The following is a 26,538-nucleotide window of genomic DNA, read 5'->3' on the forward strand; positions in this document are numbered from 1 at the left end:
AATAACATGTATCACTTATATATGGAACCTAAAATATGACAAAAATGAAATTACCTATGAAACAGAGTCACAGACTTGTGGTTGCCAGGGGTGAGAGGAGATGGATTGGGAGTTTGGGATTAGCAGATACAAACTAGTATATATTGGAAGCCATAATGGAAAAGAATATAAAAAAGAAGATATATATATATATACATATATATATATATATATATGTATATATATATAAAACTAAATTAGGAGTTCCCGTCATGGCGCAGTGGGTAATGAATCCGACTAGGAACCGAGAGGTTGTGGATTCGATCCCTGGCCTTGCTCAGTGGGTTAAGTATCTGGCGTTGCTGTGAGCTGTGGTGTAGGTCGCAGATTCGACTCAGATCCCACATTGCTGTGGCTGTGGCGTAGGCCGGTGGCTACAGCTCCGATTAGACCCCCTAGCCTGGGAACCTTCATATGCCGCAGGAGCAGCTCAAGAAAAGACAAAAAGACGAAAAAAAAAAAAAAAAAAAAAGGAATTGCTAAGTCAAAGGCTAAGAAAAAATATATATGTATAACTAAATTACTTTGTTGGAATTCCCGTCGTGGCTCAGCAGAAATGAATCTGACTAGTATCCATGAGGACACAGGTTCGATCCCTGGCCTCACTCAGTGGGTTAAGGATCTAGCAGTGTGCTGTGGTGTGGGTCAAGGACATGGCTCAGAGCCTGCGTGGCTGTGGCCTATACCACTGGCTACAGCTCCAATTCAACCCGTAGCCTGGAAACTCCATATGCCATGATTGCCACCCTAAAAAGACCCCAAAAAAAGAAAAAAATCACTTTGCTATACAGTAGAAATTAACGTAACCTTGTAAAGCAGCTATACTTCAATAAAATAAATTTTCAAAAAGAAAAAAAATATATTCACCCCAGTGTTCATAGCATTATTTACAATAGCCAAGATATGAAAGTAACTTTAAGTGTCCATCAGCAGATGAATGTACATACACACACACACAATGGCATACTACTCACCCATTAAAAAAAGAATGAAATTTTTCCATTTGCAGCAAAATGGATAGACTTGAACTGTATTACTCATAGTAAAGTAAGTCAAACAGAAAGAGACAAATACAACATGATATCACATATATAGAATCTAAAAAATAAACTAGCGAATATAACAAAAGAGAAACAGACTCACAGATACAGGGAACAAACTAGTGGTTACCAGTGAGGAGAGTGAAGGTGAAAGGGGGAGGGATAGGGGTAGGGGATTAAGACATGCAAACTACTGTTGATAAAATAAATAAGCTGCAAGGATATATTCTAAAACACAGGAAATATAGCCAATATTTGATAACTATAAATAGAGTATAACCTTTAGAATTGTGAACCACTGTGTTGTACACCTTAAAATCACATGATAGTGTAAATCTGCTATACTTTAATAAAAAAGTATCCATGGTAAAAATGTTTGCTGAATGTTTGATAGCATTTTACCCGCAGTAGAACTTTCAAAAATTGCAGTCAGTCCTCTCAAACTCTGCCCCTGCTTTATCAACTAAGTGGATGTAATATTCTGCATCTCTTGTCATTTCAATAATCTTGACAGCATCTTCACCAGGAGTGGATTTTATCTCAAGAAACCATTTTCAGTGCTCATCCAGAAGAAGCAGCTCCTCATCTGTCGAGTTTAAACATGTGGTTAAGTTTTATCATGAGATTGCAGCAATTCGGTCACATCTTCAAGGCTCCACTCCTTTTCCTCAGGATTCCCTTGGCAATTGTGGGTCTTTTATGGTTCCATATAAATTTTAGGATTCTAGTTCTGTAGAAAATGCCATGGGTGATTTGATAGGGATCACATTAAATATGTAGATTGCTTTAGGTAGTATGGCCATTTTAACGGTATTAATTCTTCTAATCCAGGAACATGTATTTTACTTTTTTGATTCAACTTTAAAAGGGATTATTTTGCTTTTTTACATCCCTTTCCAGTGTTTCACTGTTAGTGTAAAGAAAGGGAACTGATTTCTATATATAAATCTTGTATCCTGCTACCTTGTTGAATTCATTTGTCAGTTCTGATAATTTTATGTGAAGTCTTTAGGGTTTTCTATATATGGTATCATATCACCTGCATATAATGACACTTTTACCTCTTCTCTTCCAATTTGGACACCTTTTATTTCTTTTTCTGGTCTGATTCCTTTGGCTAGGACTTCAGTACTATGTTGAATAAAAGTCGTGATAGTGAGGAGTTCTTTGTGGCGCTGTGGGTTAAGGATCCAGTGTTGTCACTGCAGCAGCTTGGGTCACTGCTGTGGCATGAATTCTATCCCTGGCCCAGGAATTTCCACATACCATGGGTGCAGACACACACACACACACACACACACACACACACACACACACAGACACAGCAAAAAAAAAAAAAAAAAATGGTGAAAGTGGGCATCCTTGTTTGTTCCCAGTTTTAGTGTGAAGGCTTTCACCATTTTACCATTAAGTATTATATTGGCTCTAGGTTTGTCATAAATATTTTCTTATTATGTTGAGGTATGTTCCCTCTGTACTCACTTTGGTAAGAGTTTTTATCATGAATGGATGTTGAATTTTACCAAATGCTTTTCATCTGTTGAGATGATCATGCGGTTTTTGTCTTTTCTTTTAGTTAATGTGGTATGTCACATTGATTGATTTGAACCGTCCTTGTGATTCTGGGATGAATCTAACTTGGTGGTGTATGATCTTTTTTGTGTGTGTCATTGGATTCTGTTTGCTGATATTTTGTTCAGAATCTTTGTATCTACATTCATAAAAGATATTGGCCTGTAATTTTTTTTTTTTTTTTTTTTTGGTGGGGGTGTCTTTGGTTTTAGTATCAGGGTGATGGTGGCTTCATAAAATGTCTTTAGCAGTGTTTGCTTCTCTTCAGTCTTTTGGAAGACTTTGAGAAGAGTCAGTATAAGTTCTTTGTGTGTTTGGTAGAACTCCAGGCTCCATTTCTAATCCTAGTTCTCCTGCTATTTCAGCCACATCTATAGTTACCTCATCTGCTTAAATCTTGAGCCCCTCAAGTTATCCATGAGTGTTAGAATCAACTTTTTCCAAAATCCTATTAATATTAACATTTTGGAGTTCCTGTTATGGCTCAGCAGTAATGCACCTGACTAGTATCTATGAGAATGTGGGTTCAAACCCTGGCCTCACTCGGTAGGTTAAGAATCTGGTAATGTTGTGAGCTGTGGTATAGGTTACAGATGCAGCTCAAACCCCATGTTGCTGTGGCTGTGACATAGGCCTGCAGCTTCAACTCCAGTTCAACCACTAACCTGGGAATTTCCATATGCAGCAGGTGTGGCCCTGAAAAGACAAAAAATAATAATATTTTGGCCTCTTGGCATGAATCGCCAATATTCTTAATGGCATCTAAAATTGTGAGTCCTCTCTGGAAAGTTTTCGGTTTGCCTTGCCCAGATCCATCAGAGGAATCACCATCTATGGCAGTTTCAACCTTATAAAATGTATTTCTTAACTAACAAGTCTTGAAAGTGAAAATTCGTTCTTGTTCCATGGGCTGCAGAGTGGATGTTGAGTTAGCAGGCATGAAAACAGCATTAATTTCATTGTGCATCTCCTTCAGAGCTCCTGGATTACCAGATACATCATCAATGAGCAGTGATATTTTGAAAGAAATCTTTTTTTTTTCTTTAGAGCAATAGGTCTCAACAGTGTGCTTAAATAAGTCTATAAACCATGTTGTAAACAGATGTGCTATCATCTAGGCTTCATTGTTCCATTTCCAGAGCACAAGCAGAATAGATTTAGCATAATTCTTAAGCACCCTTGGATTTTCAGAGTGGTAAATGAGCTGTGGCTTAACTTAAAACTCAGCAGCTGCATTAGCCTCTAACAAGAGTACCAGCTTGCCCTTTGAAGCCAGGCATTGACTTCTCCCTAGGTATGAAAGTTCTAGATGCCATCTTCTAATATAAGGCTGTTTCATCTATATTAAAAATCTGTTATTTAGTGTAGCTAGCTTCATTACTTATCATAACTAGATCTTCTGGATAACTTGCTGCAGCTTCTACATCAGCCCTTGCAGCTTCACCTTGAACTTTTATGTTATAGAGGTGGCTTCTTTCCTTAAACTTTATGAACAAATCTAGCTTCAAACTTTTCTTCTATAGTTTTCTTGCCTTTCTCAACCTTCACAGAATTAAAGAGAGTTTGGGCCTGGCCTTGCTCTGGATTACATTTTGGTTAAGAGTGTTGTGGCTGTTCTGATCTTCTATCCAGACCGCTAAAACTTTCTCCAGATCAGCTATAAGGCTGTTTCATTTTCTTCTTATTCATGTACCCTCAAGTAGCACTTCCAAGTTTTTTTTAGCTTGGCTAACTGGTGCAAGAGGCCTGGCTTTTGCCCTGTCTTGGCTTTCAGCATGTCTTCCTTACTAAGCTTAATCATTTCTAGCTGATTTAAAGTGAAAGACCTACGACACTTCCTTTCACATGAAAACTTAGAGGCCATTGTCCTAGTTCCAATATTGTGTGTCAGGGAGTAGCGAGGCCCAAAGAGAGGGAGAGAGTAATAATGAAAAAGTTTTAAATACTGAAAAGAGTTACCAAAATATGACACAGAGATAGGAAGTAAGCAAATGCTTTTGGGAAAATGACACCAATAAATTTAAGGTTACTGCAGGGTTGCCACAGAACCTTCAGTTTGTAAAACGCGCGCGCGCGCACACACACACACACGCAATATCTGCCAAGTTCATTAGAGCAAACTGCAGTAAAATTAGGTATGCCTGTAGACACATGTAGCCAATCTGCTGTAGTTAACCAGAAGTCTTATGGTTCTTATTAGTAAATGGTTTTTTAATTTCAAGTGTAAAAATAAAGTTATGGCTATGAAAGCCCACAAAAAAGTATGATACCTTTTTATAAAGTTCTGTAACAAGTAGAATCATACATAATTACTTAGTTATCCTTGATAACACTAAACCAGCAAAAACAGGGTCAGGGCAAGGAAATAATAAACACTAAATTCAAAATGGTGATTACCTTCTAACAGTGCTTTACTCCTAATGTGAGGGTAGCAGGAGCAAGGGGAAAAATACACAGGTGAATGAGTTATTGATAAAAGTTTTGTGTTGGGTTGGATGGTAAATTATCAGATGTTCATTATATTCTTATGATTAATAACTCACGTAATTATTCCATGAGTTCCTTTTTTATGAATCAGAATATTAAAGAGAAAGTTTAAATGCTAATATAGGGGGTAGAGATTGTGATTTCTCCATTGCTCTTCAGTAATGTAGTTGTTTTGCTTTTATAATTCAAAAGATTGATTTATGTTAGTAAAAATGTTAAGATGTAGTATTTACCCTTTTTTGTTTTTTTTTTTTTTTTTTTTGTCTTTTTTGTTGTTGTTGTTGTTGCTATTTCTTGGGCTGCTCCCACAGCATATGGAGGTTCCCAGGCTAGGGGTTGAATCGGAGCTGTAGCCACCGGCCTACGCCAGAGCCACAGCAACGCGGGATCCGAGCCGCGTCTGCAACCTACACCACAGCTCACGGCAACGCCGGATCATTAACCCACTGAGCAAGGGCAGGGACCGAACCCGCAACCTCATGGTTCCTAGTCGGATTCGTTAACCACTGCGCCACCACGGGAACTCCTATTTACCCTTTTCTAAATATCTTTTGATATTTATTCTACCTTTTAAGGTACTTTATTTGCTGTTTTATATTATGATGTTTATTTATATCCTTTCATCTGTTATCTTTATCTTCATCATATCTATTCATTGCCTTTTTAAACACTTAGAAAATTACTTAAAAAAAAAAAAAAAGAGTTCCCGTCATGGTGCAATGGAAACAAATCCAACTAGGAACCATGAGATTGCAGGTTCGATCCCTGGCCTTGCTCAGTGGGTTAAGGATCTGGCGTTGCTGTGGCTGTGGTGTTGGCCCACAGCCATAGCTCTGATTAGACCCCTAGCCAGGGAACCTCCATATGCCACGGGTGCAGCCCTAAAAGGACAAAAAAAAAGGAAAATTACTGATTATCAAACCTTTGTAGGGAGTTCCCACTGTGGTACAGTGGGTTAATGGTTTGGCTTGTCTCTGGTTCAATCCCTAGCCTGCTGCAGTAGATCAGGCATCTGGCATTGCCACAGCTATGGCATAGGCTGCAGCTGCTTCTCAGGTTCAGTCCCCTTGCCCAGGAACTTCCATATGCCGTGGGTGTGGCCAAAAAAGGAAAAAAAAAAATATTTGTGTTATTTGAGGTTAGCAGTATTTTTCCAGTAGAAAGCTGCTTTCTAAGTATTCAGAATTTACTGAAATTATGACATTAGCATTTATATCATTTATAATATTTATTGTACAGCAGTAGAATAAAACTCAAGATATTGTGTATGTGTTAACATATATTTGAGAAAACCTTCCCACTTTGCAGTCTCACCTACTCCATTCACATTGTTGGCCACTGAAAAGACTTGAAAAAACACATTTGAAAGCCGTTAACTAGTTCATTCATTTTGCCATCAAGTAACTTCAACCCTCTTCAGTTTTATCCCAAGAAATAAGTTCTTTAAAGTTGGTTATAGTGATTTGTATCCTAAAATTTCCCACTGCCAAACTAGAACAAAGAATGAATAAATTGTAATTTAAATGTAATTGCTTGGGTCTTTCCCATATGCTTGAGAGAGGTTTTGTTTTGTTTTGTTTAGGGCTACACCAGTGGCATATGGAGGTTCCCAGGCTAGGAGTCAATCGAAGCTACAGCTGTTGGCCTACATCACAGCCACAGCAACGCCAGATCTTAGCCACATCTGCAGCCTACACCACAGCTCATGGCAACGCCAGGTCCTTAACCCACTACCTGAGGCCAGGGGTAGAACCTGCATCCTCATGGATTCGTTACTGCTGAGCCATAACAGGAATTCCAGGAGAGGTTTTTTTTGAATATAAGAATTTAATTTGCTTAAATATTGTGTAATAATTAATCAAATAGTGTTGAATAATTATTATACACTATTTTCTTATTATCAAATTTTAAAATATTCCTAGGAGTGCCCTGGTGGCTCAGCAGGTTGAGAATCCGGCACTGTCACTGCTATGGTACTGGTTCAATCCCTGGCCAGGGAGCTTCTGCATGCCATGGGTGTGGCCAAAAAATATTCCTAGCATTTTGCAATTACTATATTAAATTAATAGATTTTTTCCAAGATAGTTGGCAGCTATTAAAGTCATTGTGTAGTCATCTGTAGTTAGTTTTCATCATTGTTACTGACTCTGAAAACCTTAGTAAGTCTAGTTTTATGATCAAACGAAAGGAATGATTAACTGGGAAAAAAATCTCTCTTGTTGATCTAGTCTTACAGTCCACAAATGATGAATCAGATCCATCAGGGAATTTGTTTTTCCAAGTGTGTCTAGTCAAAATAAAAAGAAGTTCCCTCATGTCTCAGTGAGTTAAGGATTGTCACTGCTGTGGCTCTAGTTATAGCTGTGGCAGGAGTTCAGTCCCTGGCATGGGAATTGCCGTGTGCGGCAGGTACAACCCAAAGAAAAGAGAAAGAGAGGAGTCTCTTTTAATATTAACTTTATTAACTTAGAACAACTCTCCTCTGATTTTTCGCTTTAGAATTCAGTGTAGGTTACCATTAGATTTTACTAAAACTATGTTTCTAATTTCTCATAAAGTACTGAGAGAAATAAGGGGAGGTTCCTTTTGTGACTCAGCAGGTTAAGAACCCCGCATAGTCTCTGTGAGGATGCGGGTTTAATCCCAGACCTCGTTCAGTTGGTTAAGGATCTGGCATTGCTGTAAGCTGTGGTATATAGGTCACAGATATGGCTTGGATCCAGTGTCGCTGTGGCTGTGATATAGGCCTCAGCTGCAGCTCCAATTCGACCCCTAGCCTGGTAACTTCCATATGTTGCAGGTGCAGCGGTAAAAAGGAAAGAGAGAGAAAGAGAAATAAAGTAGTATATCTAATAACAAACTATTACTATAACCAATTAATTTTCTATTTCTTTTTTGTCTCTTTTTTTGTATATAGTGTAGAATTTGGCTTGGCATTATTTTCCCTACCATGGTATATTGTTTAATTATCTACCCAGATTATATATATATATATATGCTTTCAGAATCCTTTTTATCTAATGTTGATAATATCATGATAAGAAATAAATGTGAATTTTTTCTTCTTAATCTAGAGCCCTTTTTGATTATGACAAGACTAAAGACAGTGGCCTTCCTAGTCAGGGATTGAACTTCAAATTTGGAGATATCCTCCATGTTATTAATGCTTCTGATGATGAATGGTGGCAAGCCAGACAGGTTACACCAGATGGTGAGAGTGATGAAGTTGGGGTGATTCCTAGTAAACGAAGGTAAATATAAGTCTTTTACAGTCTTACCACTTGAAAATTGGATAATATAAAAAAAAATTGCTGTTTCTTTAAATTTCTTTTACTGAAGGGATTTTATGCTTGTTTTTTTTTTATTGTGTTTCACAACTATTTAATTTTATTCACCTTATATTATAACCTGTGACATAATAAGAGAATATGATGAATCCAAGTAAAAATTTTTCTAAAGCTCTTACTAGTTGTTTAAAACAAAATAAGTGTATTTTTAATCACTGTGCCATTTACCTATACCACTGGAGGGAGAGGGAATTAAAAGCATATGTAGTTTTCCCATGTAGATAGTGATAAAACCTAAATTTTCAGGGGTTTTTGTTGTGTAAATTGCCTCCTTGAGACTTAAAAACTGAAAGCATTTTAAATAAATGCAAAATTTTTAGAAATATCTAATAATATGCTTCGTATCTCCTTTTTCTTGCTAAATTTAGAAGTATCCATGCATTCACTGTTCTTTCCTCTTTGCTTTTAACTGTTTATTGTGGTGATTCACTGGTGCATACTTACCATCTGTGGTGATTCACTGGTGCATACTTACCATCTAGTGGCAAAAGTGGTTAAGTGCAGATTGTCTTTGAAAAGCGTGGTCCCAACCCCCTCTAAGGTCAGTGAAATACTATTGAATGTCTCTACTTCTGTTGGAAAGATATTTAAAAATAAGTTCATAATTCCCCCCAAAGAGCTTGTTGATGAGATCGGATTCATCCAAATCATTACCTAAAACCTAAAAGCAAAAATTGTCAATGAGACATTAATATGTATTATAACTCATTAATTCACTTCAAGTCAGGCTTATGATCTAATAAACTTGTTCTTTTCTTATTAATGAGTTGAACTTATTTTGTTAAGTCTCTAAATTGATACTTATGCCAAATCATATACCTATTGATAGACCTTCTACCTATAAATACACTTGTGTACCTGTTTTTAGGCATTGAAAAGTAGAAATATTAAAATATTGCCACGATTGTAATTGTAGTTTTCATATTTATGACTATTATTGGATAGATCCATATTTTTAGCAAGATGCGACTGTTTGGCTAGATCTAATATTTGGTGGCAACTCCTTGTAGCCCTCAACATAACTTTTTTCTTGCAATAGAACATAGTATGCTTTAAATACAGAAATGCTTCCTCTGGGCCTTGTTAAATCAGTAGAAACCTCACATCTTAAATAGTAAGATCAGAATTCCTAAAAATTGTCTATCTCTTGGAACCTTATAGCTTGCAAAGGCTTTACATGTACCTTCAACAAATGAGAAAAACAGCTGACTTTGGTCAGCTGAAAAAGAGATATTTTTTCATTTTATATAAAAATCCTGTAAGTTTGGATTTTGAAGCCAGATGTGATAAGAGAAATATATCTTGAGATCTCTACAAATCCCCAAATTCTTGAATAATGTAAGGGAATACGGCTTTTTCTCCCATAAAACACAGTATGTAATCACAACTAATTATATGCCATTTCATTCTTCATTGTATTCAAAACATATATTTTCTTAAACAGAATTGTACCTTTCTTAGACCAGTTTGCATCTAATTATAGCACAAGGAGTTGCAGTTCCTATAATTCTTAGCTTTCTTTCTGGAGCAATATTGACAAATAAGCACAATTGAAGTCACTCAGCGATATAGTGAACAAGGTAACAATTAGGAAACAATGCCATTTTGAGTTGTAAATGTTTACTCACTAGATGTTAGTTTTGCAGTGCTTTCAGTTAGTGACTAGGCAAAATTATAAATTAATTATTCATGTCATGAGCCCTCAGGATTGTTCTGGAATAGTAAAAGCCCAGGTTTTAAATACATGACTGCTTAGATTTCTTTTCTACCCATGGTAAAAACTATATGACTAGATAAGAAAAATAAAGAATATGCATTTATTCTTAGGCTGTTTTGGTAGATTTTCCTGCTATATACTAACATAATTTTTATGTTGAAATTAAGGATTTATAAAGCTTAATTTATATGAAATTTTGTAAGATTCATATTGGTATTAGAATTTACACAAAACATTTGTTTTGTTAGTTTTGTTTGCTTGCTTATTTTGAAGGTAACTCTTTTTAACAAGGTTTAAAATTTAAAAGATCTTAAAGCTATACAGTCTCCCTCTTAACCCTGTTCCCCAAGCACACAATTCACCTTCTTAGGGATAAATAAGGTTACCAGTACTTCTGTATCCTTCTAAAGATACTTTATAACTATTTTGTATATTATAATTGGTTACTTTGTATATTTATACAAATATATCATTGGAGTTAAGCTTAATTTTTTTTACTTCCCCCCTTTTTATTTTTGAAAATTTCAGAGCTTTAGAAAATATAAGATAAATACAAGAATAGTACATGGAACACCCACAAATCCTTCACCTGCTTTCATCAGTTGTTAACATTTTACCCAATTTGCTTTCTCTCAGCACTTAATTTTTAGCATATATGTTCCATAGTAAGCTAATATTTAAATAACAAAACAAATGAAAAACCTGGAAAATTGCTAAACTCAGAAGTGGTACCTCATAATAATTTCAATATAAATACGAAATTGAGTGTGTATATATACATATACATACTATATTTTTGTGATTTACAAGTGATTTTCTTACACAGTAAAATAAGCCCTCTATTTTATTCTTCAGAAATTCTAATTAATTGGGGGCTGCAAACCTAAATGGCTTCTGAAGGCTTTAAAATATAAAAATCCTGCAGTTTCAGTTCTGATGATTTCTATTTAGAAATGTTTGGTATACCTAAAAAATAATCTGTGCTTTGCCAGGGTTGAGAAGAAAGAACGAGCCCGATTAAAAACAGTGAAATTCAATTCTAAAGCAAGAGGAGAGAAAGGGGTGAGTATATGAAATCTCTTATTTTAGAAATTAATGATTGAAGGTAATAGGTCTTTTCATAATTCTTGTTTGAGCTACATTATTAAAATGAGAAGGAATTTGCCATTAAAAATAACTGTCAACACTCTTGCTATGGTGGTTTATAATAATAGATAAACTCAACTAAACAATTTATTAAATTAAACCTCTCATGGTCAAATTACCCAAATTATCAAAACTGTCATTTGCTGTATTCTTAATAACATACTTTTGGTCATTGTTTTTATACATGAAATGAATTCAGCCTTCATTCAGATGAACAGTTAAACAATTAGATATTTGTGTCACCAGTATTAATCATGAAAACTAATAAGTAATACATCTTCTGAGAAAATAAGCCCCCACCCCAAAATTACTAACTAGGGTCACAATATAAATGTATGGGTTTTTGCAAATGAATTCATGGAAATAGTCTTATTCTTTTCCCCCATTATTCCTAATGCTACTTATTAATAGAATAAACATTTTAAATGTTTAAAATTTATCAGTGTGAAATTTTTTTGGCTTTACCTATGGCACGTTGAAGTTCCTGGGCTAGGGATTGAACCTGTGCCACAGCAGCGACCCAAGCTGCTGCAGTGACAATGCTAGACCCTTAGCCCACTATGCCACAAGAGAACGCCTGAATTTTTATCTTGAGGAAATAAAGAAAGGGGCAAGCAAGAGGAAGAATTTGTAAATAGGCAAAAAACACTTCAAAATTATTCTATGTGTATTTTAGATATGTTTTCATTTTCATTTACTTAAAGTTATTTCTTGAATCTAGTGGATGTCAGTGGATGATGTGATGGACTTCATCCATAGTGTGTGTGTAATTACTGCAAGGGAATATTCTTGTAATCAGCCTGAAGAAAGAGCTGAATGAACATGTGTTGAAATACTATTTGTAGCAATGTTTTGGGGTTTTCATATCTAAAGCAAAAGTTTTATACATCTTTTCATCATATTTCAAATGAATATGAAAAGTCAACTCAGCAAATAAATTGATCCTGTGCTTTGTACATCTGTGATGTCAAACTTAAAATTTTAAAGGAGTTCCTGTCATGGCGCAACGGAAACAAATCCCATTAGGAACCATGAGGTTGCGGGTTCGATCCCTGGCCTCACTCAGTGGGTTAAGGATCCAGCGTTGCCGTGAGCTGTGGTGTAGGTCGCAGACGCAGCTTGAATCTGGCATTGCTGTGGCTGTGGCATAGGCCAGCAGCTATAGCTCCGATTTGACCCCTGGCCTAGGAACCTTCATATGCCTTGGGTGCGGCCCTAAAAAGACAAAAGACCAAAAGAAATAAAAAATAAAACTTAAAAAAAAAAAACTTTAAAATTTTAAAGTTAAGGAATATAATCCTTGATCAAAGAAATTAAATCTGTGTAAATTATATAACACATTCATTTATTTAGAAATAGTAAATTCCGGAGTTCCCATTGTGGCACAGCGGAAACGAATCCGACTAGTAATCATGAGGTTGCAGGTTCTATTCCTGGCCTCACTCAATGGGTTGAGGATCCATCGTTGCTGTCAGCTGTAATGTAGGTTGCAGATACAGCTTGGATCCTGCTTTGCTGTGGCTGTGGCCTAGACTGGCTGCTACACCTCCAATTCAGCCCCTAGCCTGGGAACCTCCACATGCCAAGGGTGCAGCCCTAAAAAGCAAAAAAAAAAAAGGAAAAGAGAAAAAGTAGATTCCTTTAAATTTTACTTGTACCTTTCAGAAAATTCAAAATTATACAATGTGATCTAAAGCAATATTTAAAATAGAAAATCCTTGTAGGAGAAAAATCCCAAGTAAAGGCTCAGAATTTGAAATATATACAGTGTTATTTGTTTGTTATGTATATGTCTTTTTAAAATGTTTTAGTAAAAATACACTGTAAATGTATTGAGAAAGAGGTTGCATGTGGTAACTTTTCTTTCATAGTGTAAGAAGTTAACTGAATTAACGACATATTTTAAATCTTAGTCTTGTTTGTTGACTATAACCAACTTTATACACAGTCCCTGTGTTCTAACACAGCACCAAAACTATGCATGATACTGAGTGGGGTAAAAATACGCTTGCCATTGATACAGAACTGCATTTCTCTCTGTAATACCATTTCCCATTCTAAGTTCTTCTTTTCCTTTCCTTACATGGTGGATTATGAACTTTTATTTCCAACATAGACTTTTTTAAAACATTTCAGTTTCTCATTAACATTTTTAACATTCATTTAGCTATTTTGAAATACTACATATGCAAATTATATAGATATTTGATATGTGTATCATGAATTTGTAGTATTTTATTAGTTCTTATATCACATTCTTTCTCTCCTGCAATATAGCATTAATAGCAATAAGCAACTAAACAGATTATTTTGGATTGAAAATGTAGAAAAACTAGAGGTAGTATATTTCTTCAGTTTTGTGTTTTCCCTACACGTTTTAGTTCTGTTTGCTTCTGCTATTTTTCACTTTTAATAAATTCTTCATCTGCAGGATATTTTATGTAATACAATTAATACATTTCTTAACTAACAAGCATTTCTTTCTGTCCTATATTATGATATCTTTATGATATCTCATTTTGGCTAACTGCAAGGATATCAAACATCAGAACATTTTAAACTTCATGTTTCTTTTGGTTGTTTGCTGTGAAACTGACTCTGACCACTATATATGCAGTAGGAAGGGTAAATAACTTTTTATTTAAAACATCAGATAGCACAAAATTATTACTAAATTCAAAATCAGAAATTGTCATGAACAAAAAGATTCAGTCCTTGCCTCAATTAAATTACCATAAATTTTTATCTATTAGAACTTGAGTTTTCTTCTCTGTTTTCTAAAACTTGGATTCAAAGATTTTTAATTCAAATAATGCTACTTGACAGTTTATAATATAATTATAAGCTTAGATTTCTCCACAATATTTTTTCCTCAACCTAATTTTTAACTTCTGCTTAGATTTATCAGAGCCTTCAGATTTTAAGGTTGATATCAAGACAGTCTGCTTGACTAATGAACTGTGAACTTAATTAATCCTGAATTATTGATATGAAAAGGTAAAAATAAAGTTTACCCTTGTTTCTGTGAAGATTTTTACCAAAATATATCTTCAAGGAATAAAATTTGAGCTAAAAGTCACTTTAATCTACTTCAGCACCTTAATCACCTGGCATCACATGCTTAAAAATACAGTCATGCCAAAAAAAAAAAAAAAAAAAAAAATTACTATCTCGTGTTCATATACTTCAGAGTATTGATAGCATCTTATGATGTAAATAAACTGAAGAAAAATAAGAACAGTTTTCATCCTTTATATTGTTCCCAGTTCAAAAAATAATAATTCCTACTGTCACTGGCAGGCAAGGCCATTTCTTTCAAGACATTGGTGCCTATGACAAATTACAAAAGAAGCTGTCCCTCTTTTATTGTGCTGTATGCTTTTAAAACTATGAATGAACAAATGGGACATTCAAGAAGGGAGAAAACTTGCCTGTGCCATAAGGGATATCGAATCAGCTGTCAGGTCATAGCAATTATGTATAAACTTAAGAATTTAAGTTGCCCTTTTGGCATTATGGGCACTAACCTTTTTATTCCTCATTCAGAACATAGTGCCATTGGATTGAATCTGGTTTTATTTCATTTATATATGCTTTAAAAATAGTACAGTAGAACTTAAAGGCTAACAAATCAGTTATGATGGTGTTTAAGTTGGCCAGGATAGTTGACTCTTCCATGGATAGATAGCATTGATAATTCTTTTGCTGGACTTTGTGCTTGATGGACACATCTTAGTTTTTTTCCCCATTTTCTAATTCATGCCATAAGCATTTAGTTATGCTAATTCTCTTCTTTTAAAAAACAAAAAGTTATTTGTTTTAAAGATTTAACACTAGCAACTTTTTCAATTGTTTTGGTTCCCTTATTGATGGTGGCTTGTTAGTTAGTTCATTGGAGCCCCCCCACCCCGAAAAAAAGATAGAAAGAAAAAGGGAGGAAGTGTGCTAAAGCCAAAGGAAAATGAATATTATTCCTAATGCATTAAGAATATTTGAACAGATTAAGTAACATTTAGAATGACTTTTTCCATAGAGTACCTAATACCTAGAAATCTTCTAGAAATATAGATTGATATGATAGATGTGAGCTTGGTTTGGATTATAGTAGTAGCTAATCTGATTTATTCTTCCCTTTTTTATCAAGTAGCAGTTGCTCCTTATTTTTAGGTATCACTGAATTAGACTCTTTAAATTTTTCCATATTTTCAGTTATAAAATGTTAGAGAAGTTTATACTAAATTAGAAATTCACTGTATATGTGATTAAAGCAAAATTCCTATTCAAACTGCACACTGTGGTCACAAGAGTCAGCTTTCACAGAGCTACTAGGCTGGGCCTTTGTACACACAGACAGTAGACATCCCTTTGTTTTGCCCCTCCTTCTCTTCTTCAGCAGTCATTCAATGACAAGCGTAAAAAGAACCTCTTTTCCCGAAAATTCCCCTTCTACAAGAACAAGGACCAGAGTGAGCAGGAAACAAGTGATGCTGACCGTAAGTATGTGGATCCAGTGATCAACTGAAGATAAATGTAGAGGGACCTACTGCCCTGCAGTTGGTTGTTACCATGGAGACAGTTTCAAGAGCTGCAACAGGTTACTAATTGTCTTAACCAGGGGCAACCTAACAAGCATAAATTAATTTGTATACCAATATTAGCTTTTTCTGTCACCATAGGAATTCTTAATTTAAAGTAAATGGTATTTTTAAGCTGTATGTTTAAAATATAATTATTTTATGTAAAGGTTCTCATAAGAAACACTAAACATAACTCTCAACGAATACTTTAGAGGGAAAATACGGATACCTGAGAAGCTATTAATTGATTTCGAGGTATAGCATTGCCAGTCTTTGATAATAGATCTTCTCAAATCATTCCATTTTATCCATTTCTTCATTATATATTGACAATCTGAATTTTACTTTTAATTAGCAAGAAATAGCCTAAAATTTTGCTTCTCTGCTGTCATCAGCCTCTCAGATAAAACTCGAATACTTTTAATTGATTGTATCTAGCTGCTAACTTATTTTAAACTTTCAGAAATATACAAAAATCCTCTGTAAGATATGTGCACCTGTAATGGTCTTGGAACTGTCTCTTATTGTAGCACCAATTTTATGCATTACTGACAACTATTTTCTTTGATTATCTTTTTATTGCTTGCTCTCTGGGAACTACTCTCTACAGGAGATCCCTGAGGACATGGGATCAAAAGGCCTGAGTAAGTGATCAAATAAATACTCCCAAGTTATTTTTAACCTCCATCTACAGACCTACGTTTTTCAGCTACATCTTGAAATTCATGGTAGTGCCCTTCTGGCATGAGGAGGTGTATTTTAGATTGCTTTTAGATTTTTCATGTTAATAATATGCTTGGGATTTTTATTTCTGTAATACACACCATCTATTTTTCTAATGTTTGATTTTCACGTCATTTAAGAAACTCTGCTCATAACTACATTTTCCTTTTTGTAATTTTTATAATGACTTTTTAAATGTTTTTTTTAAATAGTACTACCTGCCCTCATTACTAGAAGGTAGTAAATAATATTTCTTGTAGTTTTATGTTCCCCTTTTTTTGTTAAAACAAGTTAAAATTTCTTTGAGTCTGTTAGAAAAGCATTGCTATAATGTGAACCTATAAAGTACAATAGATCTGAAATATTAGAAGAATTGTGAAATTCAAGTTAAGTAGCAGTCTATGTAGTAGGAAAATTATATATCTTTTTTTTAAAGGAAGTTGTAAACTATAAAAAGAATTGTAAGAAATACTATCTTTTGTTTTTCCTTTAACCAAGATTTTGTCTCTGTTTTTGGTTTTTGTTGTGTTGTTCCTGTTTAATTTCTAGCTAGTATCTAATCTTCATATAAAACTTAGTACAGAGTCTGAAATGTAGGAGACACTGAATAAATGTTGGAACAAATAAGGGAAATAAGTCATTTTAGCAAACAAAATGTTAAATGAGGGTATTTTCAAATTGGTTTCATCTGCAATTTTACCAAATATTACCAAATTACTTTAGGTGACAGTGACTTATACAAATAATCTTTTAGGTGAATGTTTTTTTCTAAATAGTTCTGTTTGCATTATTAAGCATTTTTGAAAACTTATTTTTCATAATTCATTGATCATAAGGATTCATTTGATCATTAAGGACAATATCTTTTAAGGTCTACTTTAATAAACATTAAACTTCAGTGATTTTTTCTCCTGATTTATGCTGACTTTGTACTGGACTTTTAATCTCAGCTATGGGGCTTGACTTTTATTTCAGCTTTAACAATTAAAGGTTTATATTATATTGGAAGGCAGTATGGTTTATATGTAATAACTTCTTTTACACACACTTTATTTTTGCATGTCTTTTTAGGATTTGGCAAGAACCACAAACATACTGTCACACTTGGGAGCCTTTTTTAACCTCTTACCTTTGGGAAAAATTATCAGTGAAATTCTTCAAAAACTGGAAAATCTTTTCACAGATTCTTAATTCTGTAGGATTTATTTGAGAATAACATCATGAGGTGTTACAGATCAGCAAATGAACCCACAGATTTTTGTTATCTGCAGAGTCATCAGAGAACTATGGAAAAGCTCATGGACAAAGGAGCTAAATGAAGAATTTGGTTCCCATATTGATATTTTTATAATACATAATTACATGTTAACCACGTCTTATTCTCATCTCTCAATTTAATTGAGGTTAGGGACTTGGGAAACAAAACAAATGAAAAATGGTAACTGATTACCAATGTCATTGATTTAATTTTTGGTCAGTGACTTAGATATCTTGAATGATAGGTTTCTGTGCTTCATCTCATAGGAACTAAAAGAATTTATTCACCTTGGAATTCCCTTCATGGCTCAGTGGTAATGAACCCAACTAGTATCCATGAGGGTTGTGGGTTCGATCCCTGACCTTGCTCAGTGGGTTAAGGATCTGGCATTGCCGTGAGCTGTGGTGTTGGTTGCAGACACAGCTTGGATCCTGTGTTGCTGTGGCTGTGGCGCAAGCCAGCAGCTGCAGCTCCAATTCGACTGCTAGCCTGGGAACTTGCATATGCCATGGGTGCGGCCCTAAAATGACAAAAAACAAAAAAGAATTAATCGCCTGGTAACTTGATTAGCTCAAGAAGACTTTATTTAGAAAACGTTGATGGAGACAGAAAAATGTTAGTAAAATTCTAAAACTGGATGTGATGGAGATTATCAAATAAAATACTACCAGCAACTAGAAAAATACTAGGAAGAATGGCTCAAGGATATTATTTATGGCCTCAGTTACCTGTATTGTAAAGTTCAGGATACAAGGAGTAAACTAAGCAAAATCCTGTGAGATTTTAATAGGGGAAAATAAATGTGGCCTTATATTGGTATTCATTAATAAGCCTTGTTAGAACAAGACTTATGGAGAGACTGAAAACAAAAGGACAGATATTCCAGATAAAACTGTTAAAGAGATGTGGAATAATGCTGACTTTCAAGAAAGATGTAAATCTTCATGTAATTTCACACAACCCAATAAGTTAAAAAGCAGAGAGAGAGACAAAAATGATACTCCAGAATAATTTTCATAGACATAAATCCAATGAGTCTACAAAGAGGATCAAATTAATTTTTGATTTGCCCTGTTAGCAGTAAACAATAAAAGAAATTAATTGCCTTTCCAAACCTAATTTTGATTAACAGAACTAATTGGAGTATGATGAAAATCTGGGAGAATGCAATTAACCAATCATAGCTTGTGAAAAGCTAGAAATAGAAACCTGTGTAGCTTTTATGCTTTAAGAAGGCAATTCTGAAAAAAATTTCAAGAAGAACTGGGTAAAATTCCTTTAACAGAGACTAAAAGTATGTGTAGTGCAAGAGTGGCTATATAAGGTGCTCAGAAATGAAATCATGGCATACAGTTTCCAACAGGCTTTGTACCTGTCCTCTGTATGCAATTTATTTTTATAGCTTTACACATTGTAGAACACCTCAAAAACTTCCATTTAGGCACATAGGTTTCCTAATGCATATGTCTCTCTTCTTTTCCTGTCTTAAAGACTTAAGTAGTTGTGCAGAGCTCTTAGATGCCAAAACCAGACTTATTTTCATTTGTATTAAGAATAAGGAGTTCCCATCATGGCGCAGCAGAAACGAATCCGACTAGGAACCATGAGGTTGCAGGTTCAATCCCTGCCCTTGCTCAGTTGGTTAACGATCCATGTAGGTCACAGACGTGGCTCGGATCTTGCCTTGCTGTGGCTCTGGCGTAGGCCGGCAGCTACAGCTCCAATCCGACCCCTAGCCTGAGAACCTCCATATGCCTTGGGTGCGGCCCTAAAAAGACAAAAAGACAAAAAATAAATAAGTAAATAACTGTAGGAGTGGTTGTATTGAGACTGATGATGTGTAGTATTTAGGGTGAGCGAAAAGAAAACACAAGATATAGTCTTAGGAAGAAATCTTTGACTAGACAGGTACGACTTAGATTTCAAGTGATTGTAATCATCAAACATTATAAACAAAAATTATAACTTTTAGAATCTGTACCATCTCTGTCAAAAGGAAAACGTCCTTATACTATAAATTTCTAACAGATCAATTAACAGACTAACTCTCCGTTAGAAAGCTGGATGAATGATAGGAGTGCTCAAAAGATAAGCAAATGAAATAAGCATATAAAAACATTTGATGTCCCAATAATCAGTAAACAAAATGATATATTTTACCCATTGCCTTAACAGTCTTTTCTCCTAAAGGAGAATCCAGCGATGGAGAGGGTTCTTTGGAATGATTGCTCTAACATATTGTGAGTGTAAATTGGTACATACAGCCTTTTTAGAAAAGCATTTCTTTTTGGCCTACTAATTCCTCTTCAAGGAATTTATCCTAGAGATGGAAACAAAGGTTTATATATCAGGATGTTTCATTTAATATTGTTTAGAAATTACAGCCCATAGTCCTAACATGACTTACAGTTGGGAAGTGGTTAATGAAGTATGATTTATCCATTTATTATAATATTTTATAACTGTTGAAAATCATATTAAAACAATGACATGGAAACTTCTCACAATGTAAGTAGAAAAAGTGAACTGTGAAACTTTAAGCATATTGTCTCAGATTTGTAAATAAACATATATTTAGGGCTATTTTGAATAGTGTTGCCTTGAACATTTTTTTTTTATTTCTTTTTAGGGCTGCACCCATAGCATATGAAAGTTCTCAGGCAGGCAGTCAAATCAGAGCTGCAGCTGCTGGCCTACACCACAGCCACAGCAATGTCAGATCCAAGTCTGGTCTGCAACCTGCACCACAGCTTAAGGCAATATCAGATCCTTAACCCACTGAGTGAGGCCAGGAATCAAACCTGCATCCTCATGGATACTAGTCGGTTTATTACCTAGGTGCCACAGTGGGAACTCCAGCTTTGAACATTCTTATTCATGTGTTTTGGTGAGCATATATAGGCCTTTATATTGGGAAAATATCTAGGAAATTAATTGCTGGGTCACATACTTATAAATATGTTAGGATTTAATAGATACTGCCAAGTAGTTTTCCAAAGTGGTTATACTGATTTATCCTACCCCTACCTCCAGTAGTGTGTGAGTTCTAGTTGCTACATATATTTATCTACATTTCTCATGTGTATCTTATTTTTCATTTTACTCATTCTGGTAGATGATAGAGATATCTATTGTGGTTTTATTTTGCATTTCCCTGATAAGTAATAAGCTTGAACACCTTTATATGTTCATTGGCTATTTGAATATCTTCTTTGATGAAGTATCTTGAAAAAAGATTGTTTTCAATTAACAGGAAAACATTTTACCTTTCTACTAAGCTCCCAAGCAATGATGATGATGCTATTCCAAGTGCAATACTTTGAGTAGCAAGATTTTATTGTAGAGGAGTTATGTAAAGGATTCTTAAAAGAACTTGAAGAATTTGATTGCCTGTTAGCTATTGGTAATTCTAGAGAACTCAAGATGAGTAGGATAAATTCCCAGCAAAGAAACTGTAGTAACTTTAACTTTTTATTATATACTATGTCAGACATATTCAGTAATGGAGGAATTGTAAAATAAACCCCGCAAGTATTTACCCAACTTCTGTAATTATCAATTCAAAGTTAATTTTGTTTCTTCTATACTTCCTCTCCCCCTCCACTCAACTGCATTGTAATAACATTTCCTTCTTTTACATATTAGAGATTTTAGAGTGTAATACCAGTCCTAGTATAAATTTAAGAACTTTTCCTTTTCTATGTGGCATTTCTACTTCTGGAAGTGAATTTTAAGGGACTAAGACAAAAGGTGAAAGCCGTATAAATGAAGGCATTCATAATAATATGTTGATGTTTGTGGAAGACAATTTAAGCAAACTAAAATGTCAGAATAAGAAGAAATAAGGTAAATCATGATTTAACTGTCCAATATACTATTTTACAGCAATTTAAAATGATTGTTTTGAAATCCATGTGGTAACAATGGGGAAAATTTTAAATATAAACCTGAGAAAACTACCATTTTACATGTGCTTTTCATGTATTTTTCAGTCTTATAATTTTTAATATTCCTGCTTTCTTTAAAATATATTTAATTATGATTAAGCAAGTTGTGTCTGGAGTTCCCCAGCGGTTACAAAGCAGACTAGTATCCATGAGGACACGGGTTCCATCCCTGGCCTTGGTCAATGGGTTAAGAATCCCGCATCGATGCAAGCTGTGGCATAGGCCAGCAGCTGCAGCTCCAATTTGCCAATTAGACCCCTAGCCTAAGAACTTCCATATGCCACAGGTGCAGCCCTAAAAAAAAAAAAAAAAAAAGACCAAAAAAAAAAATCAGAGTTGTGTCTTATCTTTCCAGGTTAGAGTAATAGACTTGTTTTTTTGACTATGACAGCAATTCACAAACTGTTATCTTTATTTGAAATCTTAAGTCCTGCCTTTCTCTAAACTTTTCATTAGGGCTGTTTCATTTTAGGAGATTCTGTGAGTGATATGTTGGATAGCAGATACCTCAAACTTTTTCCTTATCCTTTAAATTTTTTTCCTTTGCCTGACATAGAAATTTAGATTTACTTCTCTCGCATGGAAAATTTTGATTTTTAGTTTTTAATAGATAAAAATCACCTTTTATTCAAAGGAGACATTGAGAGAACACGAGTTTACATTTACATGAGAAGATAGCTAGGTGTTTACTGAACAATCAAGCTATAAAATGGGTGGTCAATTTGAAGGAGGGACCTAGAAAATGGGTATATTTACTTTATCTTCTTTGTTTTGCAAAGTAGCCATTGTCAGTTTTACCAAAGAAGAGTTTTTCAAAAATACTAGTCTTCTTTAAAATACAGGCAGTCTTGGAGTTCCTGTTTTGGCTCAGTGGTAATGAACCCAACCAGTATCCATGAGGACTCGGGTTCAATCCTTGGCGTTGTTCAATGGGTTAAGGATCTGGCATTGCCATGAGTTGTGTTGCAGGTCGCAGATGTGGCTCAGATCCCAGGTTGGACTGTGGCTGTGGCGTGGGCACAGCATATGGGAACTTCCACATGCTGCAGGTCCAGCCCTAAAAAGCAAGAAAATAAAATTATCAGTCTCACCTTCTAGAATTCCGTTCCATTTAACTTTTTTTTTTTTTTTTTTGAGGCATCTGAATCTTTATCTGTATGATCTCAGACATGGATTTTCATTTCTCTTTAGGAACAAGAAAGAAGCTAAACTAAAAGCAAGATCATTTATTTATTTTTTATCTTTTCGTTAAAATGGGCATCTGTTCACTCAAGTATAACTTGTCTCCTTTGTCAGTTATTAGTGTTTCATAACCCAAATTAAATGATGCAATGACATTTTTTCTCCTTTGGGTTTTATGTTTGAACTAGTTTAGGATCACTTTGCCCTCTTCATCATATTCTATTTACTATTTGTAATAAGATTTTGTTCACAGACTCTATTGGACAGAAATGAGGCATTGTCCTTGATTATAGATTTTTTCCTTGCTATTTCATACTCACTTATTTGAAATAAACTTCTCAAAGAAAATCAAAAATATTTTTAAAAACTCTGAATTATGTGTGGTTTATATGTCGACATTTTGTTGTTACCTTGTTTATCTTGATAATTTGCTTTTTTTAATCTCATAACACTGTATTTTCTTTATTTTTTCCATTGTCCTGCAACTTCAGAACATGTAACTTCTAATGCCAGTGATAGCGAAAGTAGTTACCGTAAGTGTTTTAAGTTATTTGTTCTTTCGTTATCTCAAGTAATATACCCTTGGGGTTTTTCCCCCCTAGTTATGTGTTCTAAAAACTGAAAATTAGATGCTTAATATTTTAAAATCAGAGAGAGCCAAATAAAGCTCTGTACTTAATAAATTAAAATCATGCTCTAATGTAGAAGTTAATACCAAGTTTTCATAAAATACAAAAATTCATTTTACAAACAGTGCTTCTTATGTACATAGTACATGCATGTGAATTGGTGTCTTTTGTAAGAAATAAGTATCTAGTTAAATGAGAGGTAAACTTGCATTGTGCCATTTTATTTAGTAACTCTGTTTCTAACATGAGCATTAAAATATTTGTTAGTAATGCTAAATTATAATTAGCTTTATTTCCTTTTTCTATTCTGTGTCACCAATACTAGTATGGATCAAGATATTGTTTATCACCAGCTTTTGGTGAATGTAAGAAATGATGAAGGGAAAATTTTCACCAGTTGCTCAGTCAGTAATCATTAATACTGATTTCTTTTTTGGTTCTTGTGTTAGTCTTTGTATTGTATTATTAAATGAACAATATAAGCATGTGGAATTTTTAACCATATTTGGGCATGGGAGGAGGAGGGGGAGAATACATGAATATTATCAGTTGTAGCACCTTAAAAATTAAATTGCTTTTCTAACTTTTTTTTTTACTGCTGTCTAATATGAAAGTAATCTTGATTACAGATGAGTATGGCTGCTCAAAAGGTCCATCCTGTTAATATCAGTCTCTAATATTTTTCATGTTGACAATATATACTTTTAACCCTCGTTTGTTTGATTGGTTGATTTTTTTTCTGCAAGTAGTTACATAATGATTTTCTCTATTGGTGTGGGAATGTGATTCTTGTATTTTAACATTTTATTTACTTAAAATCAGAACACACTAGAGAGTAGTTGAGTAGCTTTCTAGGCTAAAAAGAGGTAATGAAAGTATATACTGTCTATGTCACCATTTGCATGAATTATTAGGTGTGTAATATTCAAATTGCATGTTTTTGCTAATATGTAATGGTTTACATATAGTACTTAAAAAGCAGTTTGTAAATATATATGCTCAATGTATTATAGTAAACTTGAAAACAACAAAATACGCTTTTAAAGGAGGAAAGAATATTTATTCCAGTTATAATTTAAAAGATTTACAGCTACATACATATAACAATGACAAATTTAGTGAGAATATTATTATAGAATTATAATGAGAAAATCTTCAAATACATTATCCAATATCAATTGATTTCACTGAACCATTTGAATTTAACAATTCTTCCTAGTTTGTTTTCTACACCTGTGTGTGTATATGTATGTGTGTGTTAAGACCTGCAGTTTTTAACTCCTAGTTATTTTCATTGAGTCAAGATATAATTTGTACACTTTTCTGTTTAGAATATTCTTAAGCTCTAAACCCTTAATTTAATCTTAGAGAAATTTAACTTCTAAAGTGCTTTTAAGATCAAAGCAAAATATGTTTTTTCTCCTTACTATTTATATGATTCATTTTGTTGAAAGAAAAGGATTTAGTTTTATCTAAAGCTTTTTTAACTCAAAATTTATTTTTTTAATTGAATAAATGAATTATAATAATCAGTGAAATTTTCATCAGTGAAATAGTAACACTAGCTTTTCCTTTGCATTAAAATGTTTGGCTAGAAAATAGTTGTAATTATAAAAATATGTATGTATATTAAAATTATACCTGGTATGACCAAAAAAGCAGCATATCCTTAATAAGAGTAAATTACCTACTGTGTATATATGTATAGAACTGTCATTAAAGTGTTTAAAAGATTTAATACCTCTTAGATTCTAAATAAAAAATTAATAGCACATACTTGACAAGTAAAGATTTTAAATAAATATAATGACAATGCGTAAAACACAGAATAACAGAAAGATAGTTATTAACTAATACATTTATGTTTTGTTTTAACATTTATCAAACTTTATGATTTGTCACTTTTTTCCTTAAATCTTGCCATGATTAATTTATAAAGTACTCTTCTTTTAACATCTTTGGCTGTTTTCTTAGGAAGGTGCTAGTAATTTATATGTTATATGTGAAGAATTAAATTAGTTGTCTTTATATATTTTCTCATCTCTATTTTAACTTTCTAATAGGTGGTCAAGAAGAATATGTCTTATCTTATGAACCAGTGAATCAGCAAGAAGGTTTGTGAAGCCAGTTAATATTTTACAATCTTATAGAAAAATATACTTCTTAATTTGGAAAATAGATGTAATTCAATTCATACTTTAAAAGTTACATTAATTTTACTATTTTTTTACCATTTGTATATATATAGAAATTTGCTGTATGATTTTATGAAATATGGCTTAGCCCATAGATTATGAGGATCTAGTCATTTTATATTGACTATATTATATTGTTTTATTTCCTAAGCAGCTTCTTTCCACTGTTTGTAGTAGTATCACTATGATTCTAGTGACCCTTGTTCAAAATCTTGGAAGCATCTTTGATCTTTCTGTGTTCCTCATTTCCCTTGTCCAATTTGTTTCTAGGCCCTATTTGTTCTTATCATATCTTTCTTATTTATGACCTTCTTTTCATCCTCCTACCACAATGTTAATTCTGATTTTCACAAATAATCTCTCTGCCTCCAACATGATCCCTTACAATCCAGGATATATACTTCTGTTAGATCATCTTTGTAGATCACTGCTATGATTATATCACTTCTTATACCCAGCTTCTTCTTTTTTTTTTTTTTTTTTTTTTTTTTTGTCTTTTTCTAGGGCTGCACCCACAGCATATGGAGTTTCCCAGGCTAGGGGTTTAATCGGAGCTGTAGTGACCAGCCTACACCAGAGCCACAACAATGCAGGATCCGAGCCGCATCTGCAACGGATCCTTAACCCACCGAGCAAGGCCAGGGATCAAACCCGAAACCTCATGGTTCCTAGTCAGAGT

The 26,538-nt window shown here is 34.0% G+C and overlaps 1 protein-coding gene across 50 annotated transcripts in view; it reads left to right on the forward strand.

Moving 5' to 3' along the window:
• DLG1 (discs large MAGUK scaffold protein 1) overlaps window positions 1-26,538 on the forward strand; it is a 264,467-nt gene that overhangs the window by 204,348 nt on the left and 33,581 nt on the right. For 10 of the 50 annotated variants that reach the window (XM_021070093.2, XM_084990766.1, XM_021070092.2 and 7 more), the window contains 6 exons: window positions 8,213-8,389; window positions 11,195-11,264; window positions 15,742-15,841; window positions 23,527-23,568; window positions 24,279-24,314; window positions 25,728-25,778. In XM_021070093.2, the coding sequence (XP_020925752.1) occupies window positions 8,213-8,389; window positions 11,195-11,264; window positions 15,742-15,841; window positions 23,527-23,568; window positions 24,279-24,314; window positions 25,728-25,778 (476 nt within the window). Of the gene's footprint in view, window positions 1-8,212; window positions 8,390-11,194; window positions 11,265-15,741; window positions 15,842-16,535; window positions 16,570-23,526; window positions 23,569-24,278; window positions 24,315-25,727; window positions 25,779-26,538 lie in introns of all 50 variants that reach the window. The other 40 variants (XM_084990759.1, XM_084990774.1, XM_021070100.2 and 37 more) reach the window with 7 other exon arrangements.

This window comes from Sus scrofa, chromosome 13 (genome assembly GCF_054392235.1).
Source record: "Sus scrofa isolate SSC_HxYL_T2T_F1_AM1 chromosome 13, Sscrofa_HxYL_maternal_Yorkshire_Landrace_v2.0, whole genome shotgun sequence".
Taxonomy (NCBI): domain Eukaryota; kingdom Metazoa; phylum Chordata; class Mammalia; order Artiodactyla; family Suidae; genus Sus; species Sus scrofa.